The sequence below is a fragment of the Ornithorhynchus anatinus genome, chromosome 13 (genome assembly GCF_004115215.2).
Source record: "Ornithorhynchus anatinus isolate Pmale09 chromosome 13, mOrnAna1.pri.v4, whole genome shotgun sequence".
NCBI lineage: Eukaryota > Metazoa > Chordata > Mammalia > Monotremata > Ornithorhynchidae > Ornithorhynchus > Ornithorhynchus anatinus.
In genome coordinates this window covers 34,055,901-34,070,162 of record NC_041740.1, presented here as the reverse complement: position 1 = coordinate 34,070,162, position 14,262 = coordinate 34,055,901, and the positions used below count along the sequence as shown (strand labels likewise).

The 14,262-nt window shown below is 43.9% G+C and overlaps 1 protein-coding gene across 8 annotated transcripts in view; it reads left to right on the top strand.

Annotated features, from left to right (window-relative positions):
- CELF2 (CUGBP Elav-like family member 2) overlaps nucleotides 1–14,262 on the top strand; it is a 484,640-nt gene that overhangs the window by 69,068 nt on the left and 401,310 nt on the right. For 2 of the 8 annotated variants that reach the window (XM_029078004.2, XM_039913826.1), the window contains exon 1: nucleotides 6,890–6,962. The exons of 5 other annotated variants lie outside the window; for them this stretch is intronic. Coding sequence is in view for 1 of the 3 variants with exons in the window: in XM_029078010.2 (XP_028933843.1) it covers nucleotides 6,943–6,962 (20 nt within the window). In the remaining 2 variants the exon portion in view is untranslated. Of the gene's footprint in view, nucleotides 1–6,885; nucleotides 6,963–14,262 lie in introns of those variants that run through there. One more of the 8 variants, XM_029078010.2, reaches the window with a different exon arrangement.

Genomic DNA, 14,262 nt, shown 5'->3' with positions numbered 1-14,262 from the left:
ACAACATTTTAATAGAAAATCTACTTCCTATAAATACTAAGGAAAAGAGAATTATTTTATTGGCAATATCTTTCCCTGCACTCTTGGTCAAAAAAAATCAATACGTAGTTTTCTGATTTCCAGTGATTCCTAACTTGTTTTTGGAAAAGGAGTTTGTTTTCAGTAGTCACCAAACATTTTTACCTTTGTCATATAGGAAGAACTAGATAACTGGAGAGGAAATAATATTGAAAGATTTTGATTTATCAGATTATAAACCCCTTGAGGCCAGGACCTATGTCTTCTAATCTTTTGTAAGCTCCTAAAAAGCTAGCATAGTGCTCTGCTCATAGCACTTGATAAATATTGGCAATGAAGAAAATGTTTAGCTAGTGAACATCAGTTCTCCCAACTGAAAGAGAATTCATGAAGATCCTGCTGTTTCAACTGTTATCCCAAGTACTTAGTACAGTGCTCTGCACACAGTAAGTGTTCAATTAATACCATTCATTCATTCAATCAATCATATTTATTGAGCACTTACTGTGTGCAGAGTTCTGTACTAAGGGCTTGGAGAGTACATTTCGGCAACAGATAGAGACAATCGCTGCCCAACAAGCGTTCACAGTCTAAACGGGGGAGACAGACAACAAAACAAAACAGAACAAAACAAAACAAGTAGTCTGGTGTAAATATCATCAAGATAAGTAGAATCATAGATATATACACATCATTAACAAAATAAATAAAGTAATAAGTAATATATAATAATAATAATAATGTTGGTATTTGTTAAGCGCTTACTATGTGCATCACACTGTTCTAAGCGCTGGGGTAGACACAGGGGAATCAGGCTGTTCCACGTGGGGCTCACAGTCTTAATCCCCATTTTACAGATGAGGTAACTGAGGCACAGAGAAGTTAAATGACTTGCCCACAGTCACACAGCTGACAGGTGGCAGAGCTGGGATTCGAACCCATGATCTCTGACTCCAAAGCCCATGCTCTATCCACAGAGCCACGCTGCTTCTTTGCTGTGGGGAGGGGAAGGGGGAAGAGCAGAGGGAGGGAGTAGAGACAATGGAGAGGGGAAGAGGAGCAGAGGGAAAGAGAGGGCTCAGTCTGGGAAGGCCTCCTGGAGGAGGTGAGTTCTCAGTAGGGCTTTGAAAAGGAGAAGAGAGTTAGTTTGGCAGATGTGAGGAGAGCGGGCATTCCAGGTCAGAGGTAGGACCTGGGCCAGGGGTCTATGGCTGGACAGGCGAGAATGAGGCACAGTGAAGAGGTTAGGGACGGCAGAGGAGCGGAGTGTATGGGCTGGGCTGTAGAAGGAGAGAAGGGAGATGAGGTAGGAGGGGGCAAGGTGATGGAGAGCTCTGAATCCAATAGTGAGGAGTTTTTGCTTCATGCGAAGGTTGAGAGGCAACCACTGGAGACTTCTGAGGAGGGGAGTGACATGCCCAGAACATTTCTGTACATTTAGTAGATTGTGATTCTGTAGATCAATAACATTGATTAAGTGATTAATGACTTCAGTAGTTTGATTTATTGATATCCTGGGGAGAGCATAGTACTTGATACTTTGAAGGATTTAAAATTGGAGAAAGAAGACAAGAACCCTGTTCTCAAGGAGATTAATCTAAATGGGAAGATTTTTTTTTTCATAAAAATCCCCAAATCATCATCTCCTCCACAAGCAGAATGCTTTACACCCTGGCCACTCAGAGTTCTTGTACTGTGTTGAATTTTTTGAAATTGCAGAAACACAAAATGCAGTACCGTTCAAGGCTAAGCCCTCAGTGGTGAAAGGAAATACAGATGAATACAGACATAAAAATTAAAGGTTACAGAATAAAATACACCTAAATGCAAATAATTGAAACATACAGAGTTTATGATACTAAACCCATGTGACAGGAACCTGGAGAGATTGGTAACTTGGAAGGCCACAGAAAATGCCATCATTTGTTCAGACCAAAATGAACCAAAAGGTCAGACCTTGGGCAAGTAAGTTACTTAACTTCTCTGGGCCTCAGTTGCCTCATCTGTACATGGACTGCACCCAACCTGATTAGCTTGTATCTCACTCAGCGCTTAATACAGTGTCTGGCACATAGTAAGCACTTAACAAAAACCATTAAAAAAAAGTCACCAAAGAGATGTATGAATACCAAGTTTTGTAGAAGGGCTTAAAGTTTTGACTTGTCAGAGTAATCTAGGAGAGCTTTTTAAGGAAGGGAAAAAGGGAATGAGCACATTGGAGAAACATACTGGGTAAAAATTCCAGGTGCTTCATGCTGATCTGCTGACTGCCACTCCAGTGAACAGGGAGAATAACGATGATGGAATCCCCTGTTGCGAGAAATGGATGTAATCTTGATCTTGAGCCTTCAGGACTGAGAACCTGTGAGGAGGAATGGGTGCTAGAGGTTGGCGAGGCAGCACACACACTCTCTCATAGCTGTCAGTCATGTTCCAGTGTAGCCCCAAAGTTGTTTGGTGTTTTTTTTTACCTGATTGTCCATTTTGGGCTGAAGTGAGCTAGGCATAGTACTGACACTATGTTGGAGAGCCATGACCCAGCAAGTACTGGCCTTGGTAGCCCCTGGGCTCTGCCCTGTCTAGGTTAAGCCAGCTGTTTTTCCAGACTTTCCACCGGCCTCATTTACCTCAAAATAAGGTATTTTTTCATATTCAAATATTCAAAAACTTTCAACCCTGCTGGTGTAGCCCCAGCAGACATTCCCTTACTTGTAGACCCAGGCCTAGAACCCAGGTCTCCTAATTCCCAGCATCATGAGCTTCCCACTGGATCAACATTAGTCTGAAGCGAATAAGAGAACAGGATTGAAAGTGCTCATTGTTGCTGTGGAAGTACCTGTATTAGAGTATATCAAAGCAGATTGAGGATAAATCAGCAGCAAGATAGTTAATCTTTATTTCATTAAAGGGAATCTCAGAGTAAATATTAAAAAATATAAAATGGTTTAATTAGATGGATCAAAGGAGACTGGCTTATCAAGAAATTTAGTGAGTTGTAATGCAGCTCCTTTCGGAGGAATGGAGGGACGGTGATGTTGCTGGCATATTTTATGCCAAGTTTATTGAAATCTGTCAACTTGGCTGCTTATATCCCACTGATGGTTCTTCATTTCTTCAAAATAGAATTCAATTTATCAAAAATATGATATTCCATCTGAAATTTGAAAATTCCCACCAGAAATATAATTCAATTAAGTCTCTAAGATTTCTTTTTTTGTTTAAAGAAAAACAAACCAAAATCATTCTCTGTACATATACGATTGCTGGTCTCTTCCAAAAGAATAAAAAAGTACATTTGTTCAGTTTTGGTTCATCTATCACTTTGTACATTTTTATGGATTTTTATGTGTAATTACATTTGCAGAAAGAATTTTTATATAGTCGGCTCCATTTCTGCACAGTTATTATCTCACAGCCTTAAAATTATAAAAATTGATACACAATTTGAGTTTCCTCCCTGCTTGCAAAAGTGATGGGGAGCCATTCATCATTCAGCTTGACAGGCTAAACTTGTTCTGTTTTCTGTCACTTCTAAGACCTTCTCCCTTCTCTTCCCCTGTTTTATTTTTCTGCCCAAATTTTCCAAAGAACTCAGAATTGATGCCTTATTTCCCAAACAAATGAGAGAACCTGGAGCCACAATGGCAGTGTTTCCAAGATGGTGCCCCTCCCTCTGAGAATAAAAAGCAGTCTGCTGGGGGAGTTGCTAAGAGGTTCTGATCATTCCCAGGATAATAGTTTTCATGATCCTTTTATTGTTTGTTGTACTTTCTCAAGTTCTTAGTACAGTGCCCTGCACACAGTAAGCACTCAATAAATACAATTAGTTAAATTGTATTGGCATCCCTGCCTAATATGCTATCCATTTCATGTTTCCCTCCTCACCACCCCAAGCACACAGGCAAATGACCACATGAATGCTTTTTAATATTTTAAATCATTTGTTCAGCATAGAATAATAGAGGTGGTCAGAAACTTAAAGAATCAGGTAATCCATATCCCAGCCTCTTGGGGCAAATGAATGAGTAGTACATCCAGGACATTCTTTGCTTATACAGTGCCAGGGATGGAAACGCTGTAGTCTCCCTGGGTACGCGTTTCAGTGCCTCATCACCTCATTCATGAAATTCTTCCTTCTGTCCCACTGGAAACTCCCCCTCTCTCTTATAAGCCCTTTCCCAGAGGATAAGGAGAACAACACTCTCCTCCCAAACGCCTTTCACTTTCACTAGGTCTTCTCTTAATCTTCTTAAATCATCCCTTATTTTTCATGTCTCCAGAGTCAGCCCCTCAAATTCCTCTACCCTTTCCTTTCAGAATTTATTTTCAATCCTTTGAATCATTTTTATTGCTCTTCTTTTCTGTTTCTCTAAATGCAACCCAAACTGTCCATATCAGGGGAATGACCATTTCAAAGTACCACAGAGCAGGAAGGATTATTTTGCCTTTTCTTCTCTACCACTGGCATATTAACACAGTCATTTAGAGCAGATGTGTGTGCACCTGAACCTCCTTTATTTTGGTGGCCTGCAGCCTCAGGTTTGGGTCGTGGGCATTTACAGGGCTAGAGATGGGTCTGTTACTTTGTCCTGAACAGTATTTTGTGTGCAGGTAGGTACATGCTCCATTCCCTCTGCTAGAATGGTTAGCTCTTTGAGGGTAGAGATCGTGTCTACTAACTCTGCTGTTTTCTCCCAAGCCATTAAAACACTGCTCTGAACAGAGTAAACATTCAATAAATACTGTTCAGTCGATCCATCAGTAGTATTTACTGAGCACTTACAGTGTGCGGAGCAGTGTAGTGTTTGGAGAAGTACAATAAAATCGAGTTGGTAGACCTGATCCCTGACCCTGAGGAGCTTAAAATCTTGATATGAATTGCTTATGTAACCAAGTATTAGTAGAGATGTGAGGAAGACTAGGAAAAGAGAAATGAACCAATTTTTATTTCAACTTGGCAAAATATGAAAGTTCTCGTAATCTGAATTTCTCTTGCGAAGAACAGGGAAGGTGAATTTTAATACCCAGACTCCTGAACCACTGCACTCATCCATGATTACTATAGTCTGTCTCTGCTCCCTATTTCTGCCTGATCCCAAGCTAAGCTGTCTTTCTCTCTAAACAATGCATCAGTTGCTTTGTACTTCTAGGCCAGCATTAATGGTGCATTTATATTCCACACAAACCTGAACACAGCAAGAGGAAAAATACCTAAAGTGATCATAAATACTAATGGTGTTTGCTGCGATCCAACATCCTTGCATAGAGCATATATTTACCTGGACCGTCCAGAGAGCTATCATTAAATATGATTGCATGGATCTGCTAGTTGTAGGTGAGATTTAGACTCGTTTTTATTGCCTCCTTCTCGTAGTTTATGGGGAAGCTCATTTTAATCTTTGTGTATGAGCAATGGGGCCATACAGGAAAGCGATGCACACATCAATCTTTTAAAAGGTCTCTGAGAGCCAGTTTCCATTGGAGACTCAATATGAGAAATACCTTGCACACAGGGAAGGAACTCTGTAGTGTGGAGAGAGCCGCTGTAATGTTCTCCTGAGCCCAGGGGGGAGCTCATTCTCGTAAATTACACTTGGGAAGTTTTGGCTTAACCTCAGGGCCAAAATTCTCCAGAGAAAGCCAACGCCAACTTGACTGAAGCAGATTCTGGGTGTTTTATAACAAGTGTATATATGTGAGGGTATATGTATAATGGCAAATATGTATTTCACATGCCAATTTTCCACACCTCTGCCCCTTTGACTGTGTTTAATAGGCCAGAAACCGAATGTTCCAGGAAGACATTTGTGAGGACCATGGAAGTGTTTGGTGATTTTTCGTGAGCCGTACTGCTTCATGTTGTTCGGGGCATTTGTCTCTTTGTCCAAGGGAGAGAGGACAGACCATGACCCAGGATGCAGTTCAAACAGTTCTGGGGGGCAGGAAAGGGGACTGGCCAAGTTAAAGGTCAATGTATAGGGGCCACCCCAGGTCCCTGCTGTCAGGAAAGTCAGCTGAGGGAGGAGGAAGGCTCTAAGCCAACTAGAAGTTGGGGGCAGTTCAGTTGTCTGACCCTGAAATGTAACTGGCATAAGGGAAGTGAGAGACCATGATGGGAGTTTGTCTTCTGCCACCCCATTTCTTTGTCATTCCACCAGCTCACAGCAGGGATTTTACTCCAAGCATCCTCCTGCATCAGGTGGCCCGATGTCTGTTTTCAGATGGTCTGTTCCCTGTCCTCTATAAATATGGCACCAGATGCCTTCATGTGTGGTATTTTCATTTTCAACATCTGGCCACCCTCCACCTCAGTTCCCACCACCGAGTCTCATGGTTCAGAAGCGGGACCTCTGTTTTAAAGGGTAGAGGGCAGTGCACCAAGCCCTAGAGCAAAGCAGGGGAGATAGAGGTTTGGCAAACGACTGCAAAGAATCTCGGGTGTCTTTATGCCCCTTACTGATATAAAGCAATGTAAATTACGTGACAGGTCAGTAGAAAAGGTGTCTGGAATTCTTTAATGTTGCTGCTGAGCATCCTTTATTAGTTAAATAAAGTTGTAGCTAAAGCCCTGGTCTGTAAAGCCTACAGACAAATGCCACCCAGCATTTGCCCTGAAACTGGGGGTGTAGGTTTGAGCTGAAGTCTGGAGTAAGCCCTTCACAATAACTTCTTCCCTCAGATTAGGACAGCTCACGCCATCGGGTTCGCTCTTTCTCTCTCTCTCTTTCGAGAGGGGTTGGCAGAATGTGTCTTTTTTCCACTTTTGGAAGGAGAGAGTCACTTATTCTTTCCGCCTCCATCTAGCTGCATTTGCAGAACTGTTTCAGGCACTCAAAACATGTGTTTTCCCTTTTCTCATGTCCTCAGGCCTGAGCAGCTGCCCTGCTGTTTCCAGCATTTTCCTATTGTCTTTTCGGCTCGGACATGCTGCGGACAGAGATCAGGTCAGTGGGAAGGAAGCGAAGCGGCCAGCTATGGAACTTTCCGCTGCTTCCCCCGTCCGCTCCATATTTAGCTCAGGCATCGTCCAGGAGCTTGGACTTTTATTTGTAACATACTTACCCACGTCCCCTCCGCCCCCTTCCCAGCTTGGGTCTCTCTTCACTCCGATTTTGCAGGGTGCACAAGGGGTCACCAGTGGCTCTGCCTGTGTACATCAAGGGGAATAATGGGCTGATTGTGCTCACAGGTGGTCATTCTTTAGGTAATCAACTGAAAACAGTTAATTCCAAGCCCGCACAGCAATGCTGTTCCTCACAGTGGAAAGTTAAGTACCGTGTCACTTTCCATGAGACAGCGGCACATTTAAAGGTGAGCCCATGGCAACCCGGTTCCAGACCCTAAGCTCAGGCTGGAGGATGCCCCTGGCTACCCTGATTGCCCCCCATCCTCACCACCGCCTGGCTGGCCGCCTTCAGATTCGTCTTGGGACTTGAGCAGCAGTGGATCCAGTTGAAGGAAAGGCGCCGCACTCTGGCTGGTATTGAGAAATGTAGCCTGATTCACATGTTGGGGGAGGGGGCACGGGGTGTTGAGGGGTGGGAAGAGGGGGTGGAAGAGGCAGAGAAGCCTGTTTGGTGATCAGATTTGCAGAGGGTTAAATGTTGGAATGCACGGGAGAGAAAGAAGAAAAGCTGTGTAGAAGGGGTCAGAAGGAACAGCAGAGAGTGAAACATCCAGCTACTGGGCTTGAAAATAAGTAGGGAGTTTGCTAAGGGCTTACTATGAGTCAAACAATGTGCTGAGCCCTGGGGTAGATACAAAAGAATCAGTTGGGACACAGTCTCTATTCCAGGTGAGAGTCTACTGGGGAGGGAGAACAGGTACTGAATCCCCTTTATTCAGATCAGGAAACTGAAGCAGGGAGAAGTTGTGATTTGCCTCAGAGCACACTGAAGGCAAGTGAGAGAACTAGGATTAGAAGTCAGGTTTCCTATCTCCCAGGCCCATGCTCTATTCACTAGGCCATGCTGCTTCCCAAGGCAAGAGGGCTATGACCATATTTCAAATGGTCAACCCCTCCTCTAAGTGTCAGGTGTCAGCACTATACCATAGTATTCATTATACTAAGTGCTTGAGTACAATATAAAGGAGTTGGTAGATATATAGTCCCTGCCCACAACAAGTTTCTGTCTACTGGGGAAGACAGACCTTAATATATATAAATGAATTATGGATATATAGTAAGTATTGTGGGGCTGAGAAGGGATGAATGAAGGATGCAAATCTAAGCACAAGAGGATGAAGAAGGGACTGGGAAGAGAGGAAATGAGGGCTTGGTCAGGCAAGGCTTTTTGGAGGATATGTGCTTTTAATAAGGCTGTGAAGGAGGGTAATGCGATTGTCATTCAGATATAACGAGTGAGGATGTTCCAGGCCAGAGGCAGGATGTGAGGAAGAGGTTAGTGGCATGATAAATGAGATCGAGATACAGTGAGTAGTTTGGCATTAGAGGAGTGAAGTATGTGGGTTGGGTTATAGTAGGAAATCAGGTGATCAAGTGCTTTAAAGCCTATGGTAAGGAGTTTTCTGTTTGATACAGAGGGGGATAGGCAACCACTGGAGGTTCTTGAAGAGAGGCAAACATGGACTATACCTTTCTGTAGAACAATGATCTGGGCGGCAGAGTGAAGTATGGGTTGGAGTGGAGGCAGGGAGGTCTGCAAAGAGGCTGATGTAGTTATCAAGACAGGATAGGAAAAGTACTTGGATTTCGTGTTAGCAGTTTGGATGGAGAGAAAAGGGGTAGATTTTCTTAATGTATTCCATCAAAGTCAAGGCCACCTCTTCCTTCACTATCTCACCCTATTGTTTAGTCAGGCAGGGAGTCCTTACTGTGTCTAATCTAAATCACCACTACACAGAATCGCCTAGTTTTGCCTTTTTAAAAATGGTATTTGTTAAGCACTTACTATATGCCAGGCACTGTATTAAGTGCTGCGAATGATACAAGTTTATCAAGCTAGACACAGTCTCTGCCCCACATGGGGCTCGCAGTTTAAATTCCCAATTTACAGATGAGGTAGCGGAGGCACAGAAAAGTGAAGTGCCTTATCCAAGGTCATACAGCAGACAAGTGGCAGAGCTGGAATTAGAACCCAGGTCTTTCTGACTCCCAGGCCCCGGGTCCATCCACTAGGTGACACTGCTTTTAATTCCTTTGTTTTGGTCCTTGAGGAAGGTGGCAGCAATCAGTCCTGATCAATAATAATAATTATTATCATTATTGTGGTATTTTTAAATGCTTACTAGTGCCCAGCACTGTACTAAGTGATGGAGTAGAGAATCGGGTTGGACACAGTCCCTGTCCCACATGGGGCACACAGTCTTAATCCCCATTTTACAGTCAAAGAAACTGAGGCACAGAGAAGTTAAGTGACTTGTCCAAGGTCACACAGCAGACAAGTAGCAGAGCTGGGATTAGAGTCTAAGTCTTCTGACTCCGAAGTCCATGTTCTTTGCCCTAGGCCACCTGCTTGTACCCAGCTACTTAGATGGTGCACAAGTGCTGAAGTAGGAAGAGGAGAATATAAAGTCAGAAGTTTAGAAACAGCTACATCATCTGTTTTGAAAACTCCACTTCACAGACATGCCTAGGCAGTCCTGACAAGTCGTCCTTAGACACATGGGTGCAAATCCAACACAATACTACTACTAAATAATAATAATGATAATAATTCTGCAGTCGGTGCATTTGTGAAGCTGTGGGAGCCTGTGAGATGATGAGAGGTGAGGTTAAGTCCTATAATGGACTTAAACCAGCCTGTGAAATAGAGGCCTGAGCCTGTTTTGGGCTTTCTTGGATCTGAGGATTGAGAATTCCAATCAATTAATCAATCAATCCATCATTTTCATTGAGCGTTTACTGGGTGCAGAACACTGTACTAAGCGCTCGGGAACATATAATCTAACAGAGTTGGTAAACACATTCCCTGCCCACAAGGAGCTTACTTGCACCAATCAATTCATCAGTCAGCCAATCAGTGGAATTTACTGATTGTCTACTGTGTGCTGGGCATTAGACTAAGCAGCAATGGGACAGTTGCTACATTGGAAACCGTAAGCTCATCATGGGCAGGGAACGGGTCTACCAACTCTTGTTATATTGTACTCTCTCAAGCACTTAGCCCAGTGCTCTGCCCACAGTAAGAACTCAGTAAAAACTAGTGATTGACCTAAGGGTAAAGAATGCTTTATGCTTGCTGTGTTGCATATGAAGGACCTCAACCCCCACATGCCTGGAATTGGTTCAGTCTTATCTTCCCATGTCTTAGATTCCAGCCCTTGCCAGATTCTAGTCTGGATTCACTGCCATCAGTAACTTCCCCAGCAGCCCACCTCTTACTCCCATGAGTCGCCTGGAGGATACAGGGGGTGGGCGTGAGAAGAGAAAAGATATGTATATTGGGGAGAAGACTCTCCATCATGGTGGCAAGGGGATGCACCAGAAAGTGGGGAGAACACTTGATGGGAAGAGTGAGGAAGGTGAGGGGGACAGGGCTCCAAGTAAGCAGGAATGTTAGGGACATCAGACATTTGAGGAAAACACCATGACGACATTTGAGGAAAACACCATGACCTCATGGAAGGAGGTTTGGTATGGGAGTTAAAAGCCCTAGGTCCTAATTCCAACTTTGTAACTGTCCCACTGTGTGACCTTGGACAACTCACTTAACCTCGCTGTGCCTATTGATCAACCTGTGAAATGGGGATTTCTCCTCTCCCTACTTCTTAGATTATGAGTCCTATGTGGGGCAGGAACTATGTCGGGTCAGATTATTTGTCTGCGCTCCACTGAGGAGCTAGTCTTGGGCACATAACTTAATAAATGCCCCACTTCCAGAATTGAACACCAGCAAGCAGGGAGGCTCAAGCTGTCAGTCAATGGCAAGACAGCTGCACTTACGCCAACCTGAAGGGCTCTGAGCAGACATAATCTCCGCAGCTACAGTAGGGGCAGTTGGGCCCTCACACTTGCTGGAATTGGGCACATCCACTGCCTTCTCAGACACACATCAGATGTCACAAGAATGTCTGTGTCAGAGAGAATGCAATGCACACTGGGGAATTGGAGGGTCCACCTGTCCCAGATTGCTTGGCACCGTCCCGTATGTAAGGAATTTTAATTCTCATCCCTAAGGAGTACTGGCTCCAGGCATCGAACAGCTGGTGAATAGGCAGGAGCTCACAATCAGCAGCCTAGTGAAAATTCATCCATGATGAACCGCTTCCGTCCACCTCCTATGGCCTGAGGAGTATTTGCCAAAACTCAGATGCATAATACTAATTATTCTGATATTTATTAGCACTATGTGCCAAGCATTGTGCTCAACCCTGGGGAAGACACACATAGAGAGTGCTCAATGTATACCATTGATTGTTTGAGATCGGACATAGTCCCTGCCAGCTTGGGGCTCACAGTCTGAGAGGATGTTTTATCCCAATATTACAGATAAGGAAATCAAAACCCAGAGAGGTTAGGTGACTTGCTTAAGGTCACATGGTGGGCAAGTGGGATAGCCCAGTCAAGTACCCTGGTCTTCTGACTCCCAGTCTCGAGCCCTTTCCACTAGACCATGAAAGATACTAAGTGTCATTTCAGCAAACATCTGGGAATTTGAGCTTGTATGGGTATATAGATTTTTGTAAAAAGTTCTTGTCTGGGGGTAAAAATGAGTGATGTATCTTCCCGGGGGGAAATCCCAAAACCCCATTGGAAGTTGAATCAATCAATCGATCAATGGTATTTAATTGAGTGCTAGCTATGGGCAGAGCACTGTAGTACTCTTAAGCTGAATTTCAGAGCCCACCATGCCAGGAGATATTGGTTTGGAGAATGCTCTTTGTTGGATTCCACTGTATGAGGTTCAGTTGAGTGATGCTTCTCTTATTAATAATAACAAATACTTTTATAGTATTTGTTGAGGAGGCATTGCCAGTCATTGTACTAAGTACTGAGGTAGAAGCAAATTGGGTTGGAAACAGTCCCTGTTCCACGTGGACCTCCATAGTCTTGATTCCCATTTTATAGATGAGGGAACTGAGGCAGGGAGAAGTGAAGTAAATTGCCCAAGGTCACAGAGACATGTGGCAGAGCCAGGATAAGAACACATGACCTTCTGACTTTCAGGCCCATGCTCTGTCCATTACACCATGCTGCTTCTCTTCTGTCAGGAGCAAAGTTTTGGACCCAGTGGCTTGCAAAAGGAGTCAGCAGGCCAGGACAAGAATTAAAATGGCAGATTATCTTGGTCCAGAGGCCCGGAGACAATCATCGTGGCAAAGGGAGGCATTAGAAAGCCTAGAAGGAGACACGATTTGGCTCTCGGCAAAAGCTGGAAATGATGTCTTTGAAAATAGAGCAATGGGGAGAGGTGAAATATCATTCCAGCCTCATAAAGACTTGCACATTGAGGATTTTTTTTTCCTAATTCACTGTGTTTCTCTACTGTCTCATAACCAGGCAATCCTGCTTCACTTTGACTAAGCCCACAAGGGGAAAGAGACTCTCTTCTCACTGAACTTCTTGCCTAAACAGAAAAAGGGAAGTTTATACACGCAAAAGCCACCTTCATGGTTAGGAAAATCTGTCCACTTGCTTTTGCCATGATTTATTGTTGAAAAATAAAGCGGGGCCAAAATAAATAAACCTAAATAATTGGTCAGATGTCATAACTTCAAAAATATTTTTTCCATCACTGAGAAATGCCTTCTGGCATGAAAGGGGAGGGAAAAGATTGTGTTTGGAGTCCAGGCAGGCTCCAGACTCTTCTCCCTGAAGATTTGATTTGGGAATTTGGGCCCTAGCCTACAAAAGCAGTTAGAGTTGAAAACAGTCAATCTTTCATCTTAGAACCTGACCAGATAAATGCCAGCCTTGTGGCTGACTCCCTATTGCTCTGAGCAGTGTTGCAGCAGCCTCAAGCCAAGGGCAAACTCCTGGGACATGCTGGTTTGGCCAGATAGCAGCAAACTGGTTTTCCCTTTGAAAGCTGCAGGAGGTCAGGGCAGTTTGTCATTCAGATCATAGTTCTCTTCAGTCCTTCCTCTTTCCTAAAGTGTAGCTTCTAAAGTCATCTGGGATTATGGGACTTTGGGAAGAGTATAATGAGGATTAAGACTGTGGGCCCCCATATTAGATATGGACTGTGTCCAACCCGATTATCTTGTATCTACCCCAGCGCTTAGTACAGTGCCTGACACATAATAAGCACTTAAATATCATTTTTTAGTAAAAAAAGCAACTCTGTTGCTTGCTTCTATGGTCTATGGTAGGGGCTTTCTACAGGGTATGGTACCCCAAGTACTGTGGCAGAAAATAGGGACAGACAGTGAAGAGGCGAGTGAGAAGGCAGTGTCTTGCTAACTATCCCAGGACTCTAAGCCACGATCATCATCAATGATTTTTTTTTATTGAGCACTTACTGTGTGCAATGCACTGTATGAAGTGCTTGGGAAAATGCAAAACAACAGTATGGGTAGACTTGTTTCCCATCTCTGACAATTTAGAGGGACCACAGGGACAGTATTCTCTAGAATCCTGCTCTGGCTTCTGGTGCTGCTTTTTTCTGCTTTACCAGAAAGAATTCTGCTCTGGTGACTATTTTGAGGGAGGAGGAACGTGTGTATATGTGAAGGGCTGTGTCAACTCTGAGCACTGTGCCAAGCAGGAGGGTCGATCCAGTACAATCAGATCTGGCTTGGTCCCCAGCACAACAGGGGGCTCACAATCTGAGTGGAGGTAGACAGATACAAAGAAGGATAACAATGAATTACCAACAACCATAAGTAACAGAGTCAACCAAACAAGATAACAGTGTTAAGATAAGTACATAAACAGTTCTTGGAGGGAGAAGCCCTCTGTCTCCTCACCACTCCAGACAAACTGGCCTGCGTTACAGACTGGCAAGAACGGGAGGCAGGAGAAGGAGACGGTAGAGTGAAACCATTAAGAAAGACGAATGTTGGATCTGAAAAGACTAAATTGAGCTCTGTGTTTCCCAGCGTTTTTGAAATCCACTGCCTTCATGCAAGTGTCTGATGTCTTTGGTGATTACTCTGGGGTGGTTGAGAGAGAGTAAACACTCTGCCCTGAATCTGAATGGAGCCACAGTCCGGGCAGAGAGCCTGGGACAAAAGGCAGGTAGCAGTGCAATGATTTTCCATAATGGAGGCCAAAACCTCCATTTTTGCAACCCTCTAGGGAAAAAGATCTCTGCATGGGGTGGTCCCCAAATCTGAAGA